Source organism: Lethenteron reissneri, chromosome 58, assembly GCF_015708825.2.
Source record: "Lethenteron reissneri isolate LAM-NWPU_2019-01 chromosome 58, ASM1570882v1, whole genome shotgun sequence".
In the NCBI taxonomy this organism is placed as follows: domain Eukaryota; kingdom Metazoa; phylum Chordata; class Hyperoartia; order Petromyzontiformes; family Petromyzontidae; genus Lethenteron; species Lethenteron reissneri.
The window spans coordinates 5653117-5677987 of NC_083836.1; the positions used below are offsets into that span (position 1 = coordinate 5653117).

Sequence of the window (24871 nt, forward strand, 5' to 3'; positions counted from 1 at the left end):
AATTGCCTAGCCACGACTGCTACATTAGCCAAGTGTAGGAAATATTAAATTCCGCGATTGCAATGCTCTCTTGATCTAATTTGCTGCATTCAACTCGATGCATGGAATGGCACTATTTATCGCTTACTCCAATTATCCTTTTCTCATCACAAAAAAATAAAAAGTAAATATCTATATAGTATATATATTTACACTCATTTGTGACGTTCACTTTTTTGGTCTTATTCCGAGATATGGAAAACCCACAGGGCACGGTGGTTAAGAGATGTTAACTACCTCGCCTGGTGTACAGGAGGTCGTGGGTTCGATCTCGACTCTTACACCTGATGTATATTTGGAGTTTGCGTGTCTCTTTCTCTCTCTCTCATCATCAGTACGGTGGCTAGGGGATGTTAACTACCTCGCCTCGTATACAGGAGGTCGTGGGTTCGATCTCGACTCTTACACCTGATGTATATTTGGAGTTTGCGTGTCTCTTTCTCTCTCTCTCATCATCAGTACGGTGGCTAGGGGATGTTAACTACCTCGCCTCGTATACAGGAGGTCGTGGGTTCGATCCCGACCCTGACACCTGATGTATATTTGGAGTTTGCGTATCTCTCTCTCTCATCATCAGTACGGTGGCTACGAGATGTTAACTACCTCGCATCGTATACAGGTGGTCGTGGGTTGGATCCCGACCCTGACACCTGCTGTATATGTGGAGTTTGTGTGTGTCTCTCTCTCTCATCATCAGTACGGTTGCTAAGAGATGTTGACTCCCTCGCCTGGTGTACAGGAGGTCGTGGGTTCGATCCCGACCCTGACACCTGCTGTATATGTGGAGTTTGTGTGTGTCTCTCTCTCTCATCATCAGTACGGTTGCTAAGAGATGTTAACTCCCTCGCCTGGTATACAGGAGGTCGTGGGTTCGAGCCCGACCCTGACACCTGATGTATATTTGGAGTTTGCGTGTTTCTCTCTCTCATCATCAGTACGGTGGCTAAAAGATGTTAACTACCTCGCCTCGTATACAGGAGGTCGTGGGTTCGATCCCGACCCTGACACCTGTTGTATATTTGGAGTTTGCGTGTCTCTCTTTCTCTCATCATCAGTACGGTGGCTAGGAGATGTTAACTTCCTCGCCAGGTATACAGGAGATCGTGGGTTCGAGCCCGACCCTGATACCTGCGGTATATTTGGAGTTTGCGTGTCTCTCTCTCTCATCATCAGTACGGTGGCTAAAAGATGTTAACTACCTCGCCTCGTATACAGGAGGTCGTGGGTTCGAGCCCGACCCTGACACCTGATGTATATTTGGAGTTTGCGTATCTCTCTCTCATCATCAGTACGGTGGCTACGAGATGTTAACTCCCTCGCCTGGTATACAGGTGGTCGTGGGTTCGATCCCGACCCTGACACCTGCTGTATATTCGGAGTTTGCGTGTCTCTCTCTCTCTCATCATCAGTATGGTAGATAAGAGATGTTAACCACCTCGTCTGGTGTACAGGAGGTCGTGGGTTCGATCCCGACTCTAACACCTGATGTATATTTGGAGTTTGCGTGTCTCTTTTTCTCTCTCTCTCTCATCAGTACGGTGGCTAGGAGATGTTAACTACCTCGCCTCGTATACAGGAGGTCGTGGGTTCGATCCCGACCCTGACACCTGCTGTATATTTGTAGTTTGCGTGTCTCTCTCTCTCTCTCATCATCAGTACGGTGTATACGAGATGTTAATTCCCTCGCCTGGCATACAGGAGGTCGTTGGTTCGATCCCGACCCTGACACCTGCTGTATATGTGGAGTTTGCGTGTCTCTCTCCCCGTTGTCGCGCGGAGTTTTCTCCGGGCCCTCCAGTTTTTCCCTCCACATTTAGAATCACCGTCACGCGTTTCGAGCATTTTGGCTGCTATACATTTCCACGTGATGATAAGGAACTTCATTGAGCTATAATTTGTGTCTTCTTGTTTCTTTCGGTAAAGTCACGTAGAAGGGAAATAATAAAATAATAAAAATAGTAGGAGACTTGCAGCGGAGCAAAGGATCCATTCCCTGCGGAGTCAATGCCAGTGCCTTCCAATGATTGCTGAGAAGGAAATCAATCTTCTCGGTTGAAATTGTCTCTGTGTTTGTATATGTGGATCGCCTCATGAACGAATCTCTCATGGTAGCCGGATGGCTTGCAGAGAACCTCTGTCTTGGAGAAGTCAATGTCATGTGAGCCCACTGAATTGTAACTGTGATCTGCCACAATTCAGTGGGCTCACATGACATTGACTTTTCCAAGACAGAGGTTCTCTGCAAGCCATCCGGCTACCATGAGAGATTCGTTCATGAGGCGATCCACATATACAAACACAGAGAAAATTTCAACCGAGAAGATGGATTCTGGCTCAGCAATCATTGGAAGGCACTGGCATTGACTCCGCAGGGAATGGATCCTTTGCTCCGCTGCAAGTCTCCTACTATTTTTATTATTTTATTACTTCCCTTCTACGTGACTTTACCGAAAGAACCAAGAAGATGAATCCCTGCAGTCACGAAAGCTTTAAATCGAAAACTATAATTTGTGGTCGCCAGATCGCTTCTGAAAAAGAGCTACGTATCTCAGTGGGGCTTTGATGGTCAAATACAAATTGTTTAGTTAAACTTACGCCGCCAAGAATTGTCCAATCTCTGTGGGCCTACATTGGGATCTTTGGCGAACTGTATTAATAAGTTTCGATTTAAAGCTTTCGTGACTGCAGGGATTCATATTATTGGTTCTTTCGGTAAAGTCACGTAGAAGGGTAATAATAAAATAATTAAACGTCGTGAGAATTTAATTGTTTGATTAATATTATTTTATTATTTTCATTCTACGTGACTTTACCGAAAGAACCAATAATATGTATTAATAAGTGTTTAGGAGCCGTCCATAAATGACGTCACACAGCGGGGGGGGGGGGGAGGTCAGACATTTGTGACGATATGTGATGAGGGGGGTAGGGGGGGGGTTTGAGAAATGTGACGTCACATCAAAATGCGCAGCTTCAAATAAATATAAACAATATAATTGTTATAACAACACTAATTTGGATTAATTTTCATTATTAACTATTTGATTATTTAATTTTACTAAGGTCACCTTTATTTATTCCATGAAGGAGTATTTTGCTTCTCCATGGGATAATGGAGAAGCATACATTTTGTAATTTTTTTGAATGATTGTTTTTAAACATTTAGATTTTAATTATTCTACCAGGGCTTTTCATTCTGTGGAATGAATATGTGATTGTTATAATTGTACTCTCCATTTTGCTTCGTTCTACTACAAAGTTTAAAGTTTTTTTTATAGTTATAATTACGTTTAATATTTTATAAGAGAATTTCAATATAATATTCTGAACATCTGCAGTTTTAGTTAGACGTTTAATATTTTCAAGTGAATGTAATGCTCCATTTCAGCTTTCCAACGCCTCCTTTTTAATACGTGTTTTCTCCTACAACATCAGAATGCAGCACCACATTAAAAACGCACTACAATGACAATAGTTTAAAGCGATTTGAACCATGTTTTATTTTCAAAATGGAAATATGGTTTTGGGGGGGGGGGGGGGCAGAGCTTTGTGACGTCATATTTGAGGAGGGTCTGACTTTTTGTGACGCCGTGTGACGAGGGGGGGGGGGGTAAAAATCGGCAAAAATCGCGTGACGTCATTTATGGACGATCCCTTATACACGTAGGAGAAAACAGAAGTACCCAGAGAAAAACCCCATTGTTGCAGAGGAGAGAAATGCTCAAACCCCGCACAGATCAAATACGGATGGAAAAATAGATCAACTTTGCCGTACTGCAGTGTGCCCTGGCAAGCCAGGAGATGGCGTCCTCGCAGCCGGGAGGGCTCAAGATTCACGAGAATAGGTAGTGCTGTTGCAGTAGCGAGTGATGGTGCTACGTGGAGTGCCCGTTTATGTATACGGCCATGGGTAATACATGTTATAATGCAAAACACTGTGATTTCGTGAATGACGAAAAATAGTGTTGCCCGCTACAGTAATTGCTGTTTCTTGCTGTGGTTTTCCCACCTGATGACGGAAGCTCGTGTTGCTTCCGAAACGTCGTGATTTAGTTGAGTTATTTCTATTTTTTTATTCTTATTTTTTTTCACCTACGTGACTTTATCGAAATAACCTGGTGAGGACGGTCGCTTGTGTTGCGATCGAAACGTCGTGATCTATTAATAATTTTCTATCTACGTGACTTTACCGAAAGAACCAAAGAGTACATTATTAAGAGAGAGAGTTTGGAAATCAGACGATGGGGGAGTGAATCCAAAGTGGAGCCGTGCGAGGGATGAAGGCGAAAGAGAAATGTTTCGAGCTATTTGCGGATCGTTTTTCAGCATTAGGATGTTCGGCCAATACCATTCCCATCGAATATTGTTGTAGCTGTGCAAGGGAGCAGGGGAACCCGGAGGAATCCCTTGCGGAATAGAGGGAGATAAAAACAACAACTCCTGAGTCGACAATCGAGCCAAGGTCTTTCTTGCTGTGTGGCATAAGTGCAACCACTGTGCTGCCATTCCTGGCGCCCGTAAATTGAAATTTCAGACATTTACTGCTCACCTGTGTAGGGTGGCAAGGTGGCGAGATGTCAACTACCTCACCTGGTATACATGAGGTCGTGGAGTCGATCCCGACTCTGACGCCGGTACATGTGGAGTTGTTCTTCCCGTAGTCGCATGGATTTTTTTTTCCCGGTCCTCCCTCAACATTCAGAAATGTGCGTTTAGAGTAATTGGCTGCTATAAATTTCCACACGACAAGCCACTTCGTTGAGCTATCTTCTGTGGACAGATTTCTTCTGAAAGGGAGCTACCTAACTCAGTGGGGCCTTCACCTGGTGACGTAAAAAATAGTTAAGTTTACAAAGTGGCCGGAAACGTAGAATGCGTCATCAGTGTTTATTGTTTTTATTTTAATAACACGGTCACGTTGACACCACGTCGCAGACCCTCGATGATTGAGGAGCGCAATAACAATTATACCGGCGAGCGCGTTTAAATGCGAGCATGGGCACAGCTAATTGGCTACAAGAATAACTCTCAGAAAAATGTAGCTCAGTGGTCCTGGCCCTATACCAAAAAATGCCCTGAGATCGACACCAGCGGGCAAAAGGAAACCTGGGAGACCAAGACCAGGGCCAAATTAAGGTTTTTGTAGTCCCTCGGCACAGTGCCTACTGTGGATTATTGGATAATATGGTCTAGGTGGCTGGGTGAATGAGTGAGTTGGTGGCTGGGTGAATGAGTGAGTTGGTGGCTGGGTGAGTGTGTGGCTTGGTGAGTGGGTGGCTGGGTCATTGGGTGGCTGGGTGAGTGTGTGGCTGGGTGAGTGGGTGGCTGGGTGAATGAGTGAGTTGGTGGCTGGGTGAGTGTGTGGGTGGGTGAGTGGGTGGCTGGGTGAGTGGGTGGCTGGGTGAGTGGGTGGCTGGGTCATTGGGTGGCTGGGTGAGTGTGTGGCTTGGTGAGTGGGTGGCTGGGTGAATGAGTGAGTTGGTGGCTGGGTGAATGAGTGAGTTGGTGGCTGGGTGAGTGTGTGGCTTGGTGAGTGGGTGGCTGGGTCATTGGGTGGCTGGGTGAGTGTGTGGCTGGGTGAGTGGGTGGCTGGGTGAATGAGTGAGTTGGTGGCTGGGTGAATGAGTGAGTTGGTGGCTGGGTGAGTGTGTGGCTTGGTGAGTGGGTGGCTGGGTCATTGGGTGGCTGGGTGAGTGTGTGGCTGGGTGAGTGGGTGGCTGGGTGAATGAGTGAGTTGGTGGCTGGGTGAGTGTGTGAGTTGGTGAGTGGGTGGCTGGGTGAGTGGGTGGCTGGGTGAGTGGGTGGCTGGGTGAGTGGGTGGCTGGGTCAGTGGGTGGCTGGGTCAGAGGGTGGCTGGGTGAGTGGGTGAGTGAGTAGGCCCAAGGCAGATTGCCTACAGTGGCTTATTAGATACTAGGCCTTGCCCAAGGCCACGTGGCGCAAGACCGCGAAGGATGAGCTGCTACCAGCAGTCAACCTTTCTTGGGGCGAGGCTCAACATGTTGCTAAGGACGTGAAGAAGTGGAGGGAACTGATTGCGGCTTCATGTCCCATGGTGGGATGAATAAGATTAACTAACTAATGCGGAGCTATAATCACGCAACGTATATTTAATCCCAGTATTTTTTTACGTACTTTTTTTAAGACTCCACATATAAACGTCATTGTTGGTATTCTTTGGGTATTTCGGTAAAGTCACGTAGATAGGTTCAAAGAAAACAACAAAAAACGACGACGTTTCGATCGAAACACAAGCGGTTATCAACAGGAAAAGGGGGTTAGCTTCTCAAAGCAAACTGTTTATAAAGGTTTAAAATGGGCTACGCTATGCCCATTTTAAACCTTTATGACCAGTTTTTCGTTGAAGACGGAAGCTTGTGTTGCCTCCGAAACGTCGTGATTTTTATTTTATTTTTTATTTTACTTTTATTAATTTTTTTATTTTAAAATTTCACCTATCTACGTGACTTTACCGAAAGACCCAAAGAATATGAATTCCTGCAGTCACAAATGCTTTAATTCGAGTCATTGTTGACATTCTTTTTGTATGCCAATGATTTTTTAAATCAAAATTTAGATTCCAGAAACACGGCCAACGATAAATTACAGGCATGGCTACGGATAAAGTACATACTCCGGTTGAATTCACAACACGACCCAAACAAATATTCGTACGGCTTTTGTATATACATAAACATAATTGCACTTCGTTGGCCACACTCATAAAACGACACTAATCGGTCTTGGAAAGCAGCTTATTAAAACCACACGTAATTGCTATTGCTAAAATTTACAAACAAAGTTGGGAGAGCATTTCATGTGACGACTATGGTCCCGACGCCGTGTGCCAGGGATGCATCGCGGTGACAACACGCTTCCTTGCCGTGGCACAAAGCCAGATAAAGAAACCAGTTAAGGCTGACACTCAAGCTTTACACTCTTGAAATAATAAATATATATTTACACAGCGGTTTGGAAATTAGGCCGGCCAAGTACGCATGAACGTGCCCAGTGCCGGATTAAGCCAGTACGGGGCATGTAGCATATGTTATAAAGGAGCCCTAAATAAAAAAAAAACATAATATTAAAACACCCATTTTTAACTTGCATAGTAAAGTAAGTGTATACTTTTATTTGCTATACAGCCAGATAATACGAAAAATCGCTAACCTTAAAACACCCAGTCGTTCATAAAAGTTGAACGCAGTATAGTACTATAGTAATAGAGCAAGTGCAGAATCACTGAACCGGAATGAATAGCTTGAACGCATTTGTCGCGGGGCCCTTGAAAGTGCAGGGCCCGTCACATATGTAGCTACTTTTGCTACTAAGATAATCGGGCACTGAATGTACCCCTCTCTACAGGGAGCTCTGCAGAGCCCTTGATTTTATGACCAGACACCTTGTAACAGGTGGGAGTACCCGCACTCATTACACGCAAAGTGCTTTCCACAAATGAACCACGATACCTTGATGATCTTGTTAAGGAGCATAACACCATCACGCGAACTCCGCTCATCCACGCAGCAGTGGCGTTTGGCTAACCATCGAACAAAGGCGGGCACCGTATCGCATGCTTTCAGATGTGCTTCTGCGGCCGTCTGGAACGCTCTTCCTTCCGATATTAGGAAGCCACCGTAGACATGCACTTTTACATCATCATCTAGATTGACAAATTACTTTCTTGATCAGTGCTTTTTGTGTTAATTTGTTGTCCTTACCCCGCACCTCCGATTAGCGTAGTTGACTACGTACGGTGTGAAAGAAGTTCAACATACATGCATGCATGCGACCTGCCAATCAACTGTGGTTTATCATTTATACCACTGGGTGGACAGACGTGTGGGGGCGGGGTTGTTGGGGGGGGGGGGGGATTTAACAATCTTGCACCGTTGTTTCAGATTGATTCAAATCGAGCCGGCCACCTCTGCATTGCAAGTCGCAGTGTGCTGACCACTGCACCGCAGCAGGGACCAGTAACAACAAGAGCCAGTGGACATGAACACATTACGTAAAATTAAATGCAACCCTGTCTGCGGAGCGCAATGCTTTCTTTATTGGTGGTCAGTGCGCTAACCATGAGACCACACCAATAACAAAGATGAGTGCAGCAATCGATAATCCAGGTCAGATTGCACATACTACGCGCGCGTTCTCATTCTATGAGGCCTCGAATGGCAGGAATGCATTTCGGATCCCTCCACTGCATCAGCGCCGCATCGTTTGGCGGTTAAGGGGCACTGCGGGGCAGTCCTTAATCGTCGGTTCCCGGTGCTTGCGGACAATACCTGAGCCAGCAAGATATGCGGCAGATGCAACATTGCCATAGGTCAGGGGTCAGCAGGCTTTCAAAGAAGAGCCATTTAGTTTTTTTTTTCAGTCTTTGACCCAAATAGTCCGAGAGTCACATCACAAGCAGAGCTGCTTGTACACACACGCAGCAGGCGACGGACACAAGCGGGAAGCCAACGAGCCAGAATGTCGGCTGCTCCGGAGACGCAGGTTGGCCACCCCTCCGTGACGTAGGTGGCCCACGCAACGCGGCTCACAATTCAAGTGGCAGACCCACGTGAGGTGACCTGGGCGAGCTTAACCCGCCGCCTGCCTCTTTCACCTGTCGCCGATTGGAGAGGAAGATGTCTGGGTGTTATTTGGGATCGACGGAGTGTTCGAACCATAGTTGGCCCTGACAGTGGCCAAACACCGTGTGCGTCTGTTCCGATGCGATCTGAAGTAGCTCACAAAGTACAGAGTCGGGTTGAGGGCGCAGTTGAGGCTGGCCAGAGGACGCACCGCCTTGTAGGCCTTGGACACCACTTCGGCCCCGCATTCCACCACGCTGCCCTGGTACAGGAAGAAGATCAGCTTGTTGATGTTGTAGGGCAGGTGGCAGACGACGAAGATGGTGAACACCACCGCGATGGTGTAGATCGACTTCCTCCGCTTGGTCCTCATATGCGTTTGCGGGATGATGGCCTCGTTCAAGGACTTCTTCAGCGTGTGGATGATGCAGGAGTAGAAGACGAGGACGACGAAGAAGGGGATGATGAAGCCCAGCACGGTGAGAACGATGCCGTAGGGCAGATGCTGTGCCGCCTTGTCGGGCACGAAGTCCCAGCATTCGTCGTCGTTCGGGTTCAACTTGGTGACGCCGCCAAAGTAGAGGTACGGCACCGTCTCAAGCAACGTGACCACCCAGATGCCAGTGCAGATGGCAACGGCGAATCTCTGCCGCTGCCAGCCACGGGTCGAGATGGGGTGGCAGATGCCCAGGTATCGGTACATGCTTATGGCCGTGAGGAACAGGATGCTGCTGTAGAGGTTGAAGTAGAACAGGAACCGGATGAGGCGGCACATGACGTCGCCGAAAACCCAGACGTCTTGGATGATGTAGCTGTGGATCAGGAAGATGAGCGAGATGGCGTAGAAGAAGTCTGTCACAGCCAGGTTGAGGATGTAGATGGAGTTGCAGCTCAATGTCTTCGTCTTGAAAGCGAGGCGCCAGAAGACGAACCCGTTGAGCGTGAGCCCAAAGAAGGCGCAGATGGAGTAGGCGATCGGCAGGTAGATGAATTTGTACGACTCGTTCAACTTGCATACGGAGTTGTTGGAGATGTTAGAACTATTCATTGTGCCTGGGCGATGTCAGGACATTGGCTGTTTTATGGACACGAGCACGGGCAGTACCTGTTAGGGCACAAAAAAACAATATACAATGATTTAATCAATGATGATATTATATTCTTGGTTCTTTCGGTAAAGTCAAGTAGAAGGTAAATAATAAAATAATATAAATATAAAAAAATATCTATTATTGTTTAATATTTATATTATTTTATTATTTTCCTTCTATGTGACTTTACCGAAAGAACCAAGAATATGAATCCCTGCAGTCACGAGAGCTTTAAATAATGATGATATTGCTGTGCTTTGTAGTTGTAAAGTAAATACGCTTTGATATTCTTTGGGTCTTTTGTTAAAGTCACGTAGATAGTTCGCGTTATTTATAAATGTGTCGTAACCCTCCACTACCCGACACGGCCAATCAGCAAAAAAGTGTCACGTTGACAAATGACAAAATAGTTCACTGCTTTAGCCCAGCGGTATGTTGAAGAGTTAATTGCCCAATGATGCTGGATGTAATTACCAGCGAAACGTCGAACTCAAAAACTGTAAATTGTTGTGGTTTCACGCTTCAACACACCGGTGGGCTAAAGCAGTGAACTATTTGTCTTTTGTCAACGTGACACTTTTTTGCTGATTGGCCGTGTCGGGTGGTGGAGGGTTACGACACATTTATAAATCACGCGATCTAAATCCCAAACACGTTTATTATGAATAATATTGGTCACAAAAGCCTACGTGTTAAACTAACGTAGATAAGTTCAAATAAAATAAACAAAAAACTACGATGTTTCGATCACAACACAAGCGATAGCGTCATCGCTTGCGTTGCGATCGAAACGTCGTAGTTTTATGTAAATTTTATTTGAACCTATCTACGTGACTTTACCGAAAGACCCAACGAATATGTATTCCTGCAGTCACGAAAGCTTCAAGTCAAGATTTAAACACCCTTTGTCTTCAATCACAGTTGCTGAGCACAGGCCGAATGGCCGAAAATGTCGAGCAGAACTGAGCAAACAAACGGCACGCAACTCTGTCTGTCCGCCTGATGATGCTAGTTGAATTACCGGCGAAACGTCGTACTCGAATTGTACATGTAGTGGGTTTACTCTCCAACACACCGGTGTGCTGAACTAGTCACGAATGATCACGTTTTGTTTACGTGCTAATTCTTGTTACTAATACAGCACACCGGTGGGTGTGTTGCAGAGCAAATCCACATGGTTGTTGGGGATTTGACAAACTTTACTGATTGGCTCTGTCGGGCGGTTGCGCAATTAACAACACATTTATATTTCGATTTAAAGCTTTCGTGACTGCAGGGATTCATCTTCTTGGTTCTTTCGGTAAAGTCACGTAGAAGGGAAGTAATAAAATAATAAAAATAAAACATAATAAAATAATTCTCACGTCGTTTCGGCCACAACGCAAGTAGCCGTCCTCAGATGAAGACAGGTCTGTCGAGGCGACAGCGTCTAAAAGAAAGCGTGGTGGTGTGGCCGAAACGTCGTGAGAATTATTTTATTATGTTTTATTTTTATTATTTTATTACTTCCCTTCTACGTGACTTTACCGAAAGAACCAAGAAGACACATTTATATTTACGCAATCTAACCCAATTTTTCTTTTTTATTTTGGACGATTGAAGTTGTAACGGATGAACGTGAACACGTTTCGTGACCCGAGCAAGGTTATTGAAAAACTCAGAAACGTGGGAAAACGGACGGATGGCAGCAGAGCCGGCCCAGCCACTAAGCGACCCTTGCAATTGCAAAGGGCCCCGTGGCCAGCAGAGGGCCCCCTAGAGTCACTGCTAGCTAGTGGGTGAAAAAAATCATACATCAAAGGGGCCTCCAACCAAATTTTGCTTAGGGCCCCCAAAGGTCTAGGGCCGGTTCTGGATGGCAGTGAATCCAAAGCGGAGCAGCGCGGGGGAGAATAAAAAGAGGAAGCAGAAAAAGAAGTGTTCTCGATTGAGCGATTTGCGGGTTCTTTTTGTTTTAAATTTTGCGGCGTTTGGCCAATACCGGTTGCATCGCGTGGCTTATAGCTGTGGCCGAGAGGAACCCAGTTAACCCGGAGGAAACTCACAGCAGAAGAGGGGGAGAACAATCTTGATTTGAAGCTTTCGTGACTGCAGGAATCTACGTAGGTAGGACATGTGAGCATGAGAGTGCAATCCAAAGGACACGTGAGCATGAGGGTGCAATGGATTGCATTCTCATGCTTCAAATCGCTTTAAACTATTGTCAGTGGTGTGCGTATTTAATGTGGCGCTGCACTCTTGACATTTATTAAAAAGTCTATTTAATTAACGTGTTGTCTATATTTATTTAAAGTTGTGCATTCTGATGTGACGTAACATTTCTCAACGCCCCCCCCCCTCGTCACACATCGTCACAAATGTCTGACCCCCCTTCCCCATAGATGCGTGATGTCATTTATGGACGGCCCCCATCCATTACGTTAACACAGTTCTGTTTAACCACGAGCAGGTGACCAGCCATCTGCTGCCTCTGTATTTGGGTGGGCAAAAAAAGTGGGCTACTTTAACACATTCCTGCGGAGGGAGCTGGTAGGAACGTTGGGTTGTTCGGTCAATGGCCAGGGTCAACGGCGGCGTGGTGTATTCCGCAAATATGGCCGACTGTGAGGGCGGGCACAAGCCGGCGTGAGTAGGTTAAACGTTGAGCTTTATAAGGGCACCACGGGGTGACCAGCCCCTCCCCACCCAGCCCCACCCCTCCCACTTCCCACCCAGCCCCTCCCCACCCAGCCACTCCTCACCCTCCCCACCCAGCCCCACCCTCCCCACCCAGCCCCTCCCCACCCTCCCCACCCAGCCCCTCCCCACCCTCCCCTCCCCACCCAGCCCCACCCTCCCCACCCAGCCTCTCCCTCCTCACCCAGCCCCTCCCTGCACGACGGACGGACACAATAATCCCCTGTGGGCTGGTGTAACCAGGAGGTTCTTACCAGTAAAAGTTGACGGTGACACGACGCGTTGGTGGCGTCACAAGTGGACGCGATTGTTTCTGCTTTACGTTTAATGAGCACATCCAATCTGGGCCCTCTCTCTCTCCATGTTTTATAAAACCGCGGCGTGTGGTCTGTGGGCTCGTTGTCTCGCCATTATGTCGAGGGACTGCTGCTGCTGCTGCTGTGGTGTTGTTATCTTGTTGTTGTTTTTTCTGCTGCCTTTCCCAATCTGGATAAATCGCACGCATATAATTAGTTATTACTTATTTATATTTAGTGACCTGCTTACCATTTTCTCTATTTTGCACTCCTATCGTTGTTGTTGTTGTATCGTTTGCTGTTTGTAACTTTGCTCACCCCCCCCCCCCCCCCCGTGGCCCATAATGGGGACATCTGTGCAAAAAAGAGCTTCATAGCTCATCAGATTCCACCTCCGCCTGTCTAAACAAAGATTCCGATTCTCCACGCTGCGTGGGCTTCACCGCAGCCATCACGCCCCCCCCCTCCGCACACTTTCCCGGCACCTCCCTGCCTGTTTTTCAAAAATCTGCCGTCGTCCAGAATTTTTTGCCTCGGGGCTTCCATTTCGATCGAGAGGGGGGCGCGTCGCTCTTGTTGACGAACGAGTCGGCCTTTGCCGGCGGCGGCGTGCGAACGCCTCCCCCCGCCCCCCCCCTTCTCCTCGCAGTGGCAAACGAGTAGACAAGCTCGACGGTGGCACTCGAAGCTTGGTGCATTCTGGCAAACAACGTACAAAATGGCGACGAGCACGTGCAAGCGTGCGCGCACGTGCTCGTCGCCATTGTGTGTGTGTGTGCGTGTGTGGAGTGATTGGAGGGCATTGGCCAGATCAGCTCAATAACAACGGTTAGGAGGCTGCTAGATTGTTGTGCAGCCCATGGGCTTGTAATTACCAACACGCTGTTCCGGCATTGGCGCATCCACACAACATCATGGATGCATGCCGGGTCCAAGCAAGAACATCTGCTGGACTACATAGTGACGGACCAGTGGATGCGAGCCCATGTCCTTGACACCAGGACCTATCCTGGAGCTGATCTGCCCTCTGACCTTCGACTGTAAGATGCGCCTGCCATTCTTCCACTCCGGTGGTGGGTGTACACCCAGGACCCCATTCCAACCTAAAGTGGCCTCGTTTCAGTTAGCTGATGAAAGTTACAAGCGAGAATTTCATCATCGCTTGGGGCTGGGGTTGGCATCGTCCCCCCACTCCTCCTGATGTCGAGCGTAAATAGGCGAGGTTTAGGACTGTGACTCATGCAGCTGCAATGGCTGCTTTGGGTACGCGGTCCAGACCTCCCCAGAGACCCTGGCTTCTAGAGGAGGTGTTCAGGATAGTTGAGAAAAAGCGACAGGTCCATTCTCATCGGCTATAGCAGCCCACGTCAGAGAACGGCACTTTCCCCAACAGTCTGCTAAGGCTACACGGGGGATCTTTGTTGCTTACAAACGCGTTGAATGTTAAATGTCAACCCCGGGGTTATCCGTGCGGAGGAAAGCGATTGCTCGAGTAACTTTCGGCGACTTGAATTACGTCTGCTTTCATTGCGCTAGTCATTGTGCCCTTCCGCCTTCGGACATTGGGAGCGATGCCCCGACCCTCGTGAGTTTGAAACACCTTGGGGCGCGCTTGTTCGGGGGGGGGGGGGGGGTGAAAGAGAGTCAGAGGCACCCCGTCGTCCCCGTGTCAACATTGCAGCAAGCTCCGGCCTAAAAATAAATAAATGGGGATTGGGGGGGGATTCCTGCGGTAATACAAAACCCTAAGCACACGGTTTTCTCTTTGGTGTCAATTAAACAAAACAATTGTGTTCCAGTTTACTCTCCACTCAAGTTTCCTTTCTCGGATCCAGCAATTGTGTCAAGGTGATTGTGGATCGTGAGCCGTGGACGTGTGCGCCGGGAGACTGACTTCTGGTTGTGAAGCGCCCACGACAACAATTCGCTTTCTAGGCCGAATGCATCCAGGCCGCGCGGTTTGTGCGCTCATGATAATAATAATACTTGATAATAATTTAAGCGTCTAGATTTGAAGCTTTCGTGACTGCAAGGATTCATATTCTTGGGTTGTTTTGGTGAAGTCACGTAGGTAAATTTTTTTATTAATAAAAGTTAAATAAAATAAAAAATAAAATAAAAATAAAATCACGACGTTTCGGAGGTAACACAAGCTTCCGTCTTCAGGTGGAACCGTCACAGCACGATTGATGTATCAAGTAAATGAAGTGGCTTACTTGATACAGCAAGCGTGCTGTGACGGTTCCACCTGAAGACGGAAGCTTGTGTTGCCTCCGAAACGTCGTGATTTTTATTTTATTTTTACTTTTATTAATATTAATTTTTTACCTACGTGACTTTACCGAAAAAAAACAAGAATAATTTAAGCGTCATTCATGCCGACAGTATTCCCACAACGCTGTACTTTAATTACACTGTGTAACAAAATTTTTTTTTTCTTGGTAGTAAGTGTTATTTCCTAATTGCTTATGCCTCAAAAGTACAGAAACTGGCTATTAATCCCCAAAAACTTTGCTTTTGTGATCAGGACAGCGATATTTTTTTATTTGCCTGTTTTCAATGCGAAAACGTGTGCATTTGTGTCATTCCTTCACAAAGTCCTGGTCACAAAAGCAAAGTTAGTGAGGAATAATATCCATTTTATATCCTTTTTAGGCATAAGCAATACAAGTATAACAATTAGTACCCAGGAACAAAAATTGTGTTACATCGTGTTAAATATAAGGGCCACATTCCATGTACGTGGTTGGCAACGCACACTAAACGAAACGTTTTCGATTTAAAGCTTTCGTGACTGCAGGGATTCATCTTCTTGGTTCTTTCGGTAAAGTCACGTAGAAGGGAAATAATAAAATAATTAAAATAAAACCTAATAAAATATTTTATTATGTTTTATTTAAAAAAAAGTTTCGTTTATCTTCTTGGTTCTTTCGGTAAAGTCACGTAGAAGGGAAATAATAAAATAATAAAAAAACAATAAAAAACATAATAAAATATTTTATTACGTTGAATTTTGATTATGTTATTATTTCCCTTCTACGTGACTTTACCGATAAAATATTTTATAATGTTTTATTTTTATTATTTTATTATTTCCCTTCTACGTGACTTTACCGAAAGAACCAAGAAGATAAACGAAACTTGTTTTTTTATTTTTCCAGCTAAGGCCCACTGAGCGTGTCGAGCTCTTTTCCAGAAGCGACCTGGCCACAAATGACAGCTCAACGAAGTGGCTTATCGCGTGGAAATGTATCGCAGCCAAACAATGTGGAGGGAAAAACCGGAAGACCCGAAAGAAACATCCACACGACCACGGGGAGAGAGACACGCAAACTCCAAATATACAGCAAGCGTCAGGGTCGGGATCGAACCCACGACCTCCTGCGTACTAGGCGAGGCAGTTATACCGTTTTTTTTTGTATTTAACACTTATTTATAAAAAATATCATTCTCCCTGTTGGCAATACGTTCTGGCGTGGGAACGTGTTAATCATTGTTGTGATTGCTGCTCTGATAAGTTTGCACATTCCCACCCTTTGATGTCATGCAGCTGCCCATGGTCTTGGGCTGTGAGTCTCTGAGTCACTGTGCAACTCTATGGGTCTCTATGGAACTCTATCGATGGCGATGTTGCTCTATTCATCTCTATGTAACTCTATGGATCTCTACAGAACTATGTGTCACTGTGTAACTCTATGGGTCTCTATAGGAACTCTATCGATGTTGCTCTATTCATCTCTATGTAACTCTATGGATTTCTACAGAAATATGTGTCACTGTGTAACTCTATGCATTCTAGCAAGTAGGCTTTCGCGACCAATATCATCCATAACAGAGGTTTTTGGGTTAGATCGCGTAAATATATAAATGTGTCGTTAAAACCCGCCACCACCCGACACAGCTAACTAGTAAGGGTTGTCATGTAAAGAGAACGTGGCCAATTCGTCACGAGTACAGCAACACCGGTGTGTTGGAGAGCCAAGCCACAACATTAACAATCTGAGTACGACGTTTCGCCAGTAGTTACAACTTGCTTCATCAGGTGATAGCCAGATTTATGGAGAAGTCTACCTGTTTCGTTCCTTATATAGAGGCGTAGATGTGGTGACCACGCTTCTGCGCTCTTGCACAATGTGGGGGGAGGGGGGGGGATTACTGAGGCAACGTACATCAGGTTTGTGAATTTTTGGTTGCCCATAAAGTCTTGGTGGTTGTGATGCCCTTGGTTTGATCAGGTATTGCTCTTCCTTGGGAATTGATGACTTGGCAATGATTGGCGTTGTTTTACGTTCCAACAAGGACGCTCAATTGATTTTGATAATGTTGAAGTGTTGTGCAAAACTAGCTACGACTGGCCAAGACTAATTCGAGAATCTATCGAAATTGACAGACCTGTTCTTGACCTGAGGACGGCTTGCGTGCGTTGTGGCCGAGACGTCGTGAGAATTATTTTATTATGTTTTATTGTTTATTATTTTATTATTTCCCTTCTACGTGACTTTACCGAAAGAACCAAGAGGATGAATCCCTGCAGTCACGAAAGCTTAAAATCGAAATAAAAATAACTTTAACTGTTCAGATAGCTACCGCCTTAGTGCTGCGTGGAAGCGAATCATCAACTAATACATTATTTAAATGCATGCCTACAAAGGGCAGCGCACTTCAATATGGATTGCCGTTGGTAGGGCTATTTTAATAAACACAATAGACAGGAAGGAAAAGTTAAAAGTGCCTGCATAATGCACATGCAAATTTACGTTGCCCCAGTAATTCCCCTCTCCACAAATCTGGCTGTCACCTGATGAAGCTGGTTGTAACTACTGGCGAAACGTCCTACTCAGATTGTAACTGTTGTGGTTTGGCTCTCTAACACACCGGTGTGCTGTACTCGTGACGAATTGGCACGTTCTGTTAACGTGACAACCCTTACTAGTTGGCTGTGTCGGATGGTGGTGGGTTTTAACGACACATTTATATATTTACGCGATTCAACCCAAAAACGTCTAATATGAACTCTATGCATCTCTACATAACGCTATGGGTCTCAATGTAACTTCATGGGTCTCGATGTAATTCGATGTAACTGCGATCTCCTGCAACTGCCAACACTCCCCATGGTCGTGGCATGTGGTCGTCCTTGTTAAACACCTGCCTGCCTTAATGCTTCAACTCCACCGTGGCCTTGAAAGACAAAAATCCCCCGTATAGCCTTAACAGACAGTTGGGGCAAGTGCTGTTAGCGAGTCGCACCTATGAAGGCCGGCACGGTACACGAGGGGTGGGTGGTCAGCACCACGCCCGACCGCCTTGGTCTCCCCAGATATTTACACACCGCACCAGGTACTCATTTGAGGCTGAGTCAACCTAGGGGAGGAGGCCAAGGACCGGTTCAGATAATCGTCATAGCGCAGTGTGCTAACCACTACCTACCATTCCGCGGCCTTGAAAGAGAACATATATACTCACATATAATAGGTGACGTTTCAGTCAATGGCCCTTCACAGCATGTGTCAATAATAGGAGAGCAATAGCTCTTATTCTTGGTTATTTCGGTAAAGTCATGTAGATATAAAAAATAAAAATGTAAATTTTTAATAATATATATTTTTAAATAATAAAAGCAAAAAAACACAATAAAAAAAGCGTAATTTGTTTTAAAATAATAAAAGCAAAACACCCACGACGTTTCGATCGCAGGCGGAAAGAAATATCTCTTATTCTTATTATTCGTGTGGCTGATGTGGGTGTAGAGCAAAGCCTACCGTTATACTTTGGAGCGCATCGCTTCGATGGCTTCTTCATATTCACCACGAAAGGTCATCATTGCCTTATTATACCGTGCATATATTTCCCTTTTTGTGGCGCAGTGTGTTATCGACGAATGGATTGAATATTGTTGTTATTTATGCTTGTGCACCGGTGCCTATTGCACGGACCACCAAATCATTAGTAAACAACAAAACAACATCAAGAAAGTGTTAGGTTCATGCTCCGATTGCGTCGACGCTAACGGGGGTCTGGCGGATTGTGAGTTAACCGGCGGAGCTCCGAGCAAATTTTGCGCGACATTGACGACGCAGTAGTGTAACGCTCTGCAGACTTTACCGAAAGCAAAAAAATGTACAAAAGTTATTGGAACGTCCAACGGGGAGCAAAGTGCGGCACAGAAAACGCCAGGAGAGATTAACGCAGTAAATACGGCCGCAGCGTTGCGCTTAAACATAAATATGGAGCCAAAGGCGAAATATACGAACGGGCTTTGCGCACAAGCAAGCCAGAGATGTCTGGCAGAGAGACGCAACTGGAAGACACAGCAGAGGATATTTCGGAAGGACACATTGTGGATAATATTGGTCGCGAAAGTCCACGTGTTAAACTTCGGAAGGAGAGAAATTATAAAATAATACAAATAAAACGTAATATAATACAATTTTCACGACGTTTCGGCCACAACGCAAGCAGCCGTCCTCAGGTGAAGAAACTTGAGCTGTTGGAAAGACAGCGTCTTAATGAATTTCATTGCTTGCGTTGTGGCCGAAACGTCGTGAGAATTTTATTATATTCTGTTTTATTTTTATTATTTTACTATTTCCCTTCTACGTGACTTATGAATATGAACCCCTGCAGTCACGAAAGCTTTAAATCGAAATTTCGGAAGGAGAGTTCGGAAACAAGATGAGGATGGTAATAAATCAAGAGGTAATAAAGATGTCTTAGAGTGGTTTGAAGAACCTCTTTTGGAAAAAGTGACTTTTGTCAATGCGAATCAGCGTGCCAATTTGTCTTAGGAATACAGATGTTTTGTTGTTGTCATGACCATGCACCACCTGCAATTTCATGGACGAGGACGCTGTCGCTGATGCTCCAAAGTTCTAAAGTTTACAAAATAATTCACAGGGCGGAGGTCTGCCGCATGCGGTGGCTCTTTAAAGGGCTACGGTGCAGCGCTTGAAATAAAATAAAACGTGGTTCTTCTTGTTCATTTTTTTTGCCCATCCCTGGCCGTGGGAGTCCAGTTCACTATGAAAGTTTTTTTGGGTTTGATCGCGCTAAGGTTTGTCACGTAAGCAAAACGTGCACCAATGAGTTTACTACTTCATACTCTTAGGTTTTTTCGGTAAAGTCACGTAGGTAAAAATACATAATAATTATTGCCACTTTATACAGTAAATTGATACAGTAAATTTAGCTGTGACGGTCCCACCTGATGACGGAGACTTGTGTTGTCTCCGAAACGTCGTGATTTATTATTTTATTTCTATTATTGTTTCTACTATTTATATTATTTTATTTTACCTACGTGACATTACCGAAAAAACCTAAGAGTATGAATCCTTGCAGTCACGAAAGCTTCAAATCTAGAATTTACTACTTCCGCCCACCGGTGTGTTGGAGAGTAAATCCACAACATTTACAATTCGAGTACCGTGACATTTCGCTGGTAATTACATCCAGCATCATCGGGCGATTTCGCCAGAACTGTTTTTTTGTGTTGAGGTTGTTGTCCTTCCACCCGCATTTCCGATTGGCACGGTTGGCTACGTACGGCGCAAAAGAAGTTCAACACGCAGGAATACGACTGTGAAAAATAAGTAAATGGGAGTGAGCATAACACGTCTCCACAAGGGACAATGGTGACAAGGAAAAGCCAGTGGCAACCGAAGGTGGCAATGCAGAGATGGAGCCATGAAATCGGCACCTTTTTGAGGTGCCAGGTCGATTGCTACGTTGCAAGATCATGAAAGCGGACGGCGGATTGGAGAGGCCTTCATCCAACAGTGGATTGATTACTTAGCGTATATTAGCAGAGCATTTATGTTTGCAGGTTCACCACAAGTACGTGTGATTAATGCAGACTTTGAACATCTTAACACATGTTGTATTGCCAGAAAGGGTAAAAACCTATTCTTATTTTCCATACCCAAGAGAGTACATTAGTCGACGCTTGCAACACATAGCCCACACAATACAAACAACCTTCACAGCAGACCCATCGTGACGCCACTTAACGGATCTGAATTCTCCAATCGATCTAAGACACAGCCGATGTTTCGGTGAAGAACCCCCCCCCCCTTCACCAGACAGCGGCAAAGTAGAATGAAGCGAAAAAAAACCCATCTCTTACCACCGTTTTTGTTTCGCGAAGACTTCGAGACACACCGCCGCTGCCGCTGCTGCTGCTGCTGCGGTGTTGCCTTCACGTGGCTACGTTACCACAATGGGCCCATCGGCTCCTACCTGCTCAGGAGGGGGAGCCGCCGCTGCCACCCACCCCCCCTCCCCCCGTGCCAGCACGCGCACCCGTTCTCGACCGGACGATCTCCCGTCGGACAGCGTCCCCCGTTCAGCGAGCTCCCCGCGTTGGGTTTGACCGCAGTCCTTCTTCTTCTTAGTGTGATGGAGGCGGTGAGGTTTCGGCGGGGGGGGGGGGGGGTCGGTGATGTACGTCGAGTCACCGGTCAGAATCCAGCCGGGGCCCCCTCGGGGCGCATTCTGTCGTATAAATACACGCGTGCCACACTTCGACAAAAAACTCGTATTTCTCGTCCAGCGCCGTCGCAATTGATTCACGGAGTAGCCGCGGTGTCTCCGAGCGGCGTGGCTGTCCCACCACAGGGTTTGAACGTCGACGATTTAGTCGTCCTTGGTTTTGTAATCTCGACGAGCGAGCTTTTAAAGAAAACGCACGAAAGAAACTAATTGGTATTCTGTCTTCGCGATGAGAACGAGCGCAGAGCCAAATTGAGATGCATACCTCCCTGCCCGGCTGCTGCTGCTGCTGCTGCCAGAGTTTTATGTAACCGGTTTATTGCTAATTTCTTTGACAGACGCTTATGTTAATTGGATACATTTTTGGACCGAGACGCTTAAACACGAGAAGGCTCGCCGACACGCATAGCTGGTGAGATCATCCTGCAGTGTTAAGTCACCTGGCCCATGTCACTTGGCCCACTTCATCAACATTCGCTGTCAGAATTCTCGGCAGCGGTAAGGGATATTTTTCGCATGTGTGTGTTTTTACCGTGCGCCTGGTCGTTTTATCCCGAGATATCGTCGATTGTTGCTCATCGATTCACCGTTTCGTGGAGATGGATCGCAGCAGAGGCGGTGCAGCGGGTGGCACGGTGGTCAGCGCACTGCGTCATCGATCGAGTTGGATTATTATCGGCAGTGGCTAATACCAGCGGAGAGTGACATCTGAAGATGTTCGTTTGCAGGTCTAAACAAAATAGTAGTCGTAAATGAGGAATAACATCATTGGATCGATTCCCAACGTTGGTCGCTGACTAAATAAATTAAAATGTTAACACTGTACACATGGTCACTGTTGACAAAAACTCAACACGTTCATCAGTAACAACTGCAGCCTTCAAAAGACACCCTCATGTCCCAGGAAGACTGACTTAAACAGCGGACACTCCTGGGAAAACGACTGCAGGTGGCAAGACGAGGAATAACTGCTTCCTTACGCCACCCAGCAAAGCGCTGCGGTGGCGAGATGTTAATTACCTTGCCTAGTATACAGGAGGTTCTGGGTTTCATCTCGACCCTGACGCCTGCTGTAGTTTCGATTTAAAGCTTTCGTGACTGCAGGGATTCATCTTCTTGGTTCTTTCGGTAAAGTCACGTAGAAGGGAAATAATAAAATAATAAAAATAAAACATAAAAGTCATCAGGACGGCTGCTTGCGTTGTGGCCGAAACGTCGTGAGAATTATTTTATTATGTTTTATTTTTATTATTCTATTACTTCCCTTCTACGTGACTTTACCGAAAGAACCAAGAAGACGAAGCCTGCTGTAGTTTTGGCGTTTGCACGTTCTCCCTCCGAGGTCGCGTGGGTTTTTCTCCGGGTCCTCCGATTATTTCCCCTCCACAATTTGGAATCAACGTGCGTTTGCAACATACTCGTCTGCTACAAAATTTCCACGTGATAAGCCACCTAATTGCACCAGGTCGCTTCAGAAATAGAGATACAGCTCAGTGGGGCCTTACCTGCTAATAAAGAAACAAGTTTTGTTTTAAATAGGTCTCGTGTCGATTTAAAGCTTTCGTGACTACAGGGATTCATCTTCTTGGTTCTTTCGGTAAAGTCACGTAGAAGGGAAATGATACAATAATTAAAATAAAACACAATAAAATACAATTTTTATTAATTTTAATTTCATTTTTACCTACGTGACTTTACCGAAAGAAATAAGAGTATGAATCCTTGCAGTCACGAAAGCTTCAAATCTAGAATGAATTCTCACGACGTTTCGGCCACAACGCTGTCTGAACAGCGTTCAGACGCTGTCTTTCCGACAGACCTGTTCTTCATCTGAGGACGGCTGCTTGCGTTATAGCCGAAACGTGGTGACAATTGTATTTAATTATGTTTAATTGTTATTATTTTATTATTTCCCTTCTACGTGACTTTACCGAAAGAACCAAGAAGATAGGTCTCGTGTTTCAGAGACGAGGGAAGGAGACACAGGGAGCCAGTGACAACTTTCCACGTACGCGGCCCTGATGACATTGTTGTGTGAGAGCGAGGCCAGGGGCCGGCAAACAAAAGTAACAAGAGGAGACATTTGTTTTTGTATTTACGGGCAGTCCTCGGGTTACGAGCCGAATTCGTTCCCGAGACGCGTTCGTAAGTCGAACGGGATCGTAATTCGGAACACAATAGTTCACCGTGTTTAAATGGCCATATACGGTCGGTATTATGAAATGTGTTACGGTTCAACAAAAAGGGAAGCAATGTTAAACTCATAAATAAGAATAAATATTGGGCATTTACATGTAACACTGTCAAAAAATACTCCATAGTAAATAAAAGAAAGTAACAAATAGTAAAAAAAAACTTACATTTTCACTTACCTTGAACTCTGATGATAGTTTGTAGGCGGAAAGGGGGTAATGAGTCACTGCAATTGCACACACACGGACACACACACGGGACACGCACACACACATACACAGGCAGACACTCACCCCAACGATACGACCCCCCGTGTAGCCTTTAACAGGGCGTATGAAGGCCAGCACGGCACACGAGGGGGTGGGTGGACAGCATGACGCCCGACCGCCTTTGTCTCCCCAGTGGCGATGTTTACACACCACACCAGCTATTCATTTGAGGCGGAGTCTACCTAGGAGAGGCCCAGGACCGGTTCAGATAATCGTCACTTGTGTTGGCCGTGAGCGGGAATCGAACTCGGGCCGCCGGTTTCGTAGCGCAGCGCGCTAACTGCTACAATACGTACACACACACACACGTGTACGACGTTTCGTGTGTTTTTTTGCTTTTAATTTAGATTTTAGTTTTCTATCTACGTGACTTTACCGAAAGAACCAAGAATATGAATTCCTGCAGTCACGAAAGTTTTAAGTCAAAATTTGGACTCCACCTGTTCCGTCAGTATGGGATATAGTGTTAGCAGCAGCAGCATCCAAAGCACCATCATTCACCCTCCTAGCAGACACGTGTATCTCTCTCTCTCGACCACTGCAGAACACGCGAAGCAGCAGCAGCATCCAAAGCACCATCATCCACCCTCCAAGCAGCAGCTCAAGGCTCTCGCCCGTTCAATGCGTCACCCATCCAGCCTCTCATCTGGTCCAGCTCCTACCTGCTTGAGGCTCTCACCTGGTTGAGGATATCACCTGGTTCAGACTCTGACCTAGCCCAGGTTCTCACCTGGTCCAGGCTTTGACCTGGTCGAGGTTTTCACCTGGTCTAGACTCTCACCTGGTCTAGACTCTCACCTGGTCGAGGATCTCACCTGGTTCAGGCTCTCACCTGGTTCAGACTCTCACCTGGTTCAGACTCTCACCTGGTTCAAACTCTCACCGGGTTCAGGCTGTCATCTTATTCAGGCCTTCACCTGTTGAGGCTCTCACCTGTTCATTCTCTCAGCTGTTCATGCCGGCATACGAGGGACTTTGAGCTTTGTCTGGCTCCCCGCCTCCCGAGTTTTCAATCGAACAATTGCGTCAGCTTCATGTGACATGCGCGCGTTAAAATGTGTGTTATTATCAGCATGTTCTGCACCTACAAATTAACTGTCACCATCACTATCACGATACATGGGCAAGATAGCCCGTAGGTGACCACTGCACGTGTAGTCAATTTGTTTCCACTTCCTTCTGTTTTGTGCCAATATGCTCAAGTAGTGGCCACATGTGTGTGTATGTTGAACTTC

At 46.0% G+C, this 24871-nt stretch overlaps 1 protein-coding gene across 2 annotated transcripts; it reads right to left on the minus strand.

The window, feature by feature from the left end:
- Window positions 1-4957: 4957 nt before the first annotated feature.
- On the minus strand, window positions 4958-21061 carry LOC133357578 (P2Y purinoceptor 4-like). Of its 2 annotated transcripts, none has more exons than XM_061575566.1 (2): window positions 20810-21061; window positions 4958-9726 (listed from the first exon to the last, which is right to left on the minus strand). In XM_061575566.1, the coding sequence occupies exon 2, from the start codon at window positions 9667-9669 to the stop codon at window positions 8650-8652; it is 1020 nt and encodes a 339-aa protein (XP_061431550.1). In that variant the 5' UTR covers window positions 9670-9726; window positions 20810-21061; the 3' UTR covers window positions 4958-8649. The 2 variants fall into 2 exon arrangements, with proteins under 2 accessions (XP_061431550.1, XP_061431551.1); XM_061575567.1 differs by lacking the exon at window positions 20810-21061 and adding an exon at window positions 12643-12670.
- Between the last annotated feature and the right edge of the window lie 3810 nt (window positions 21062-24871).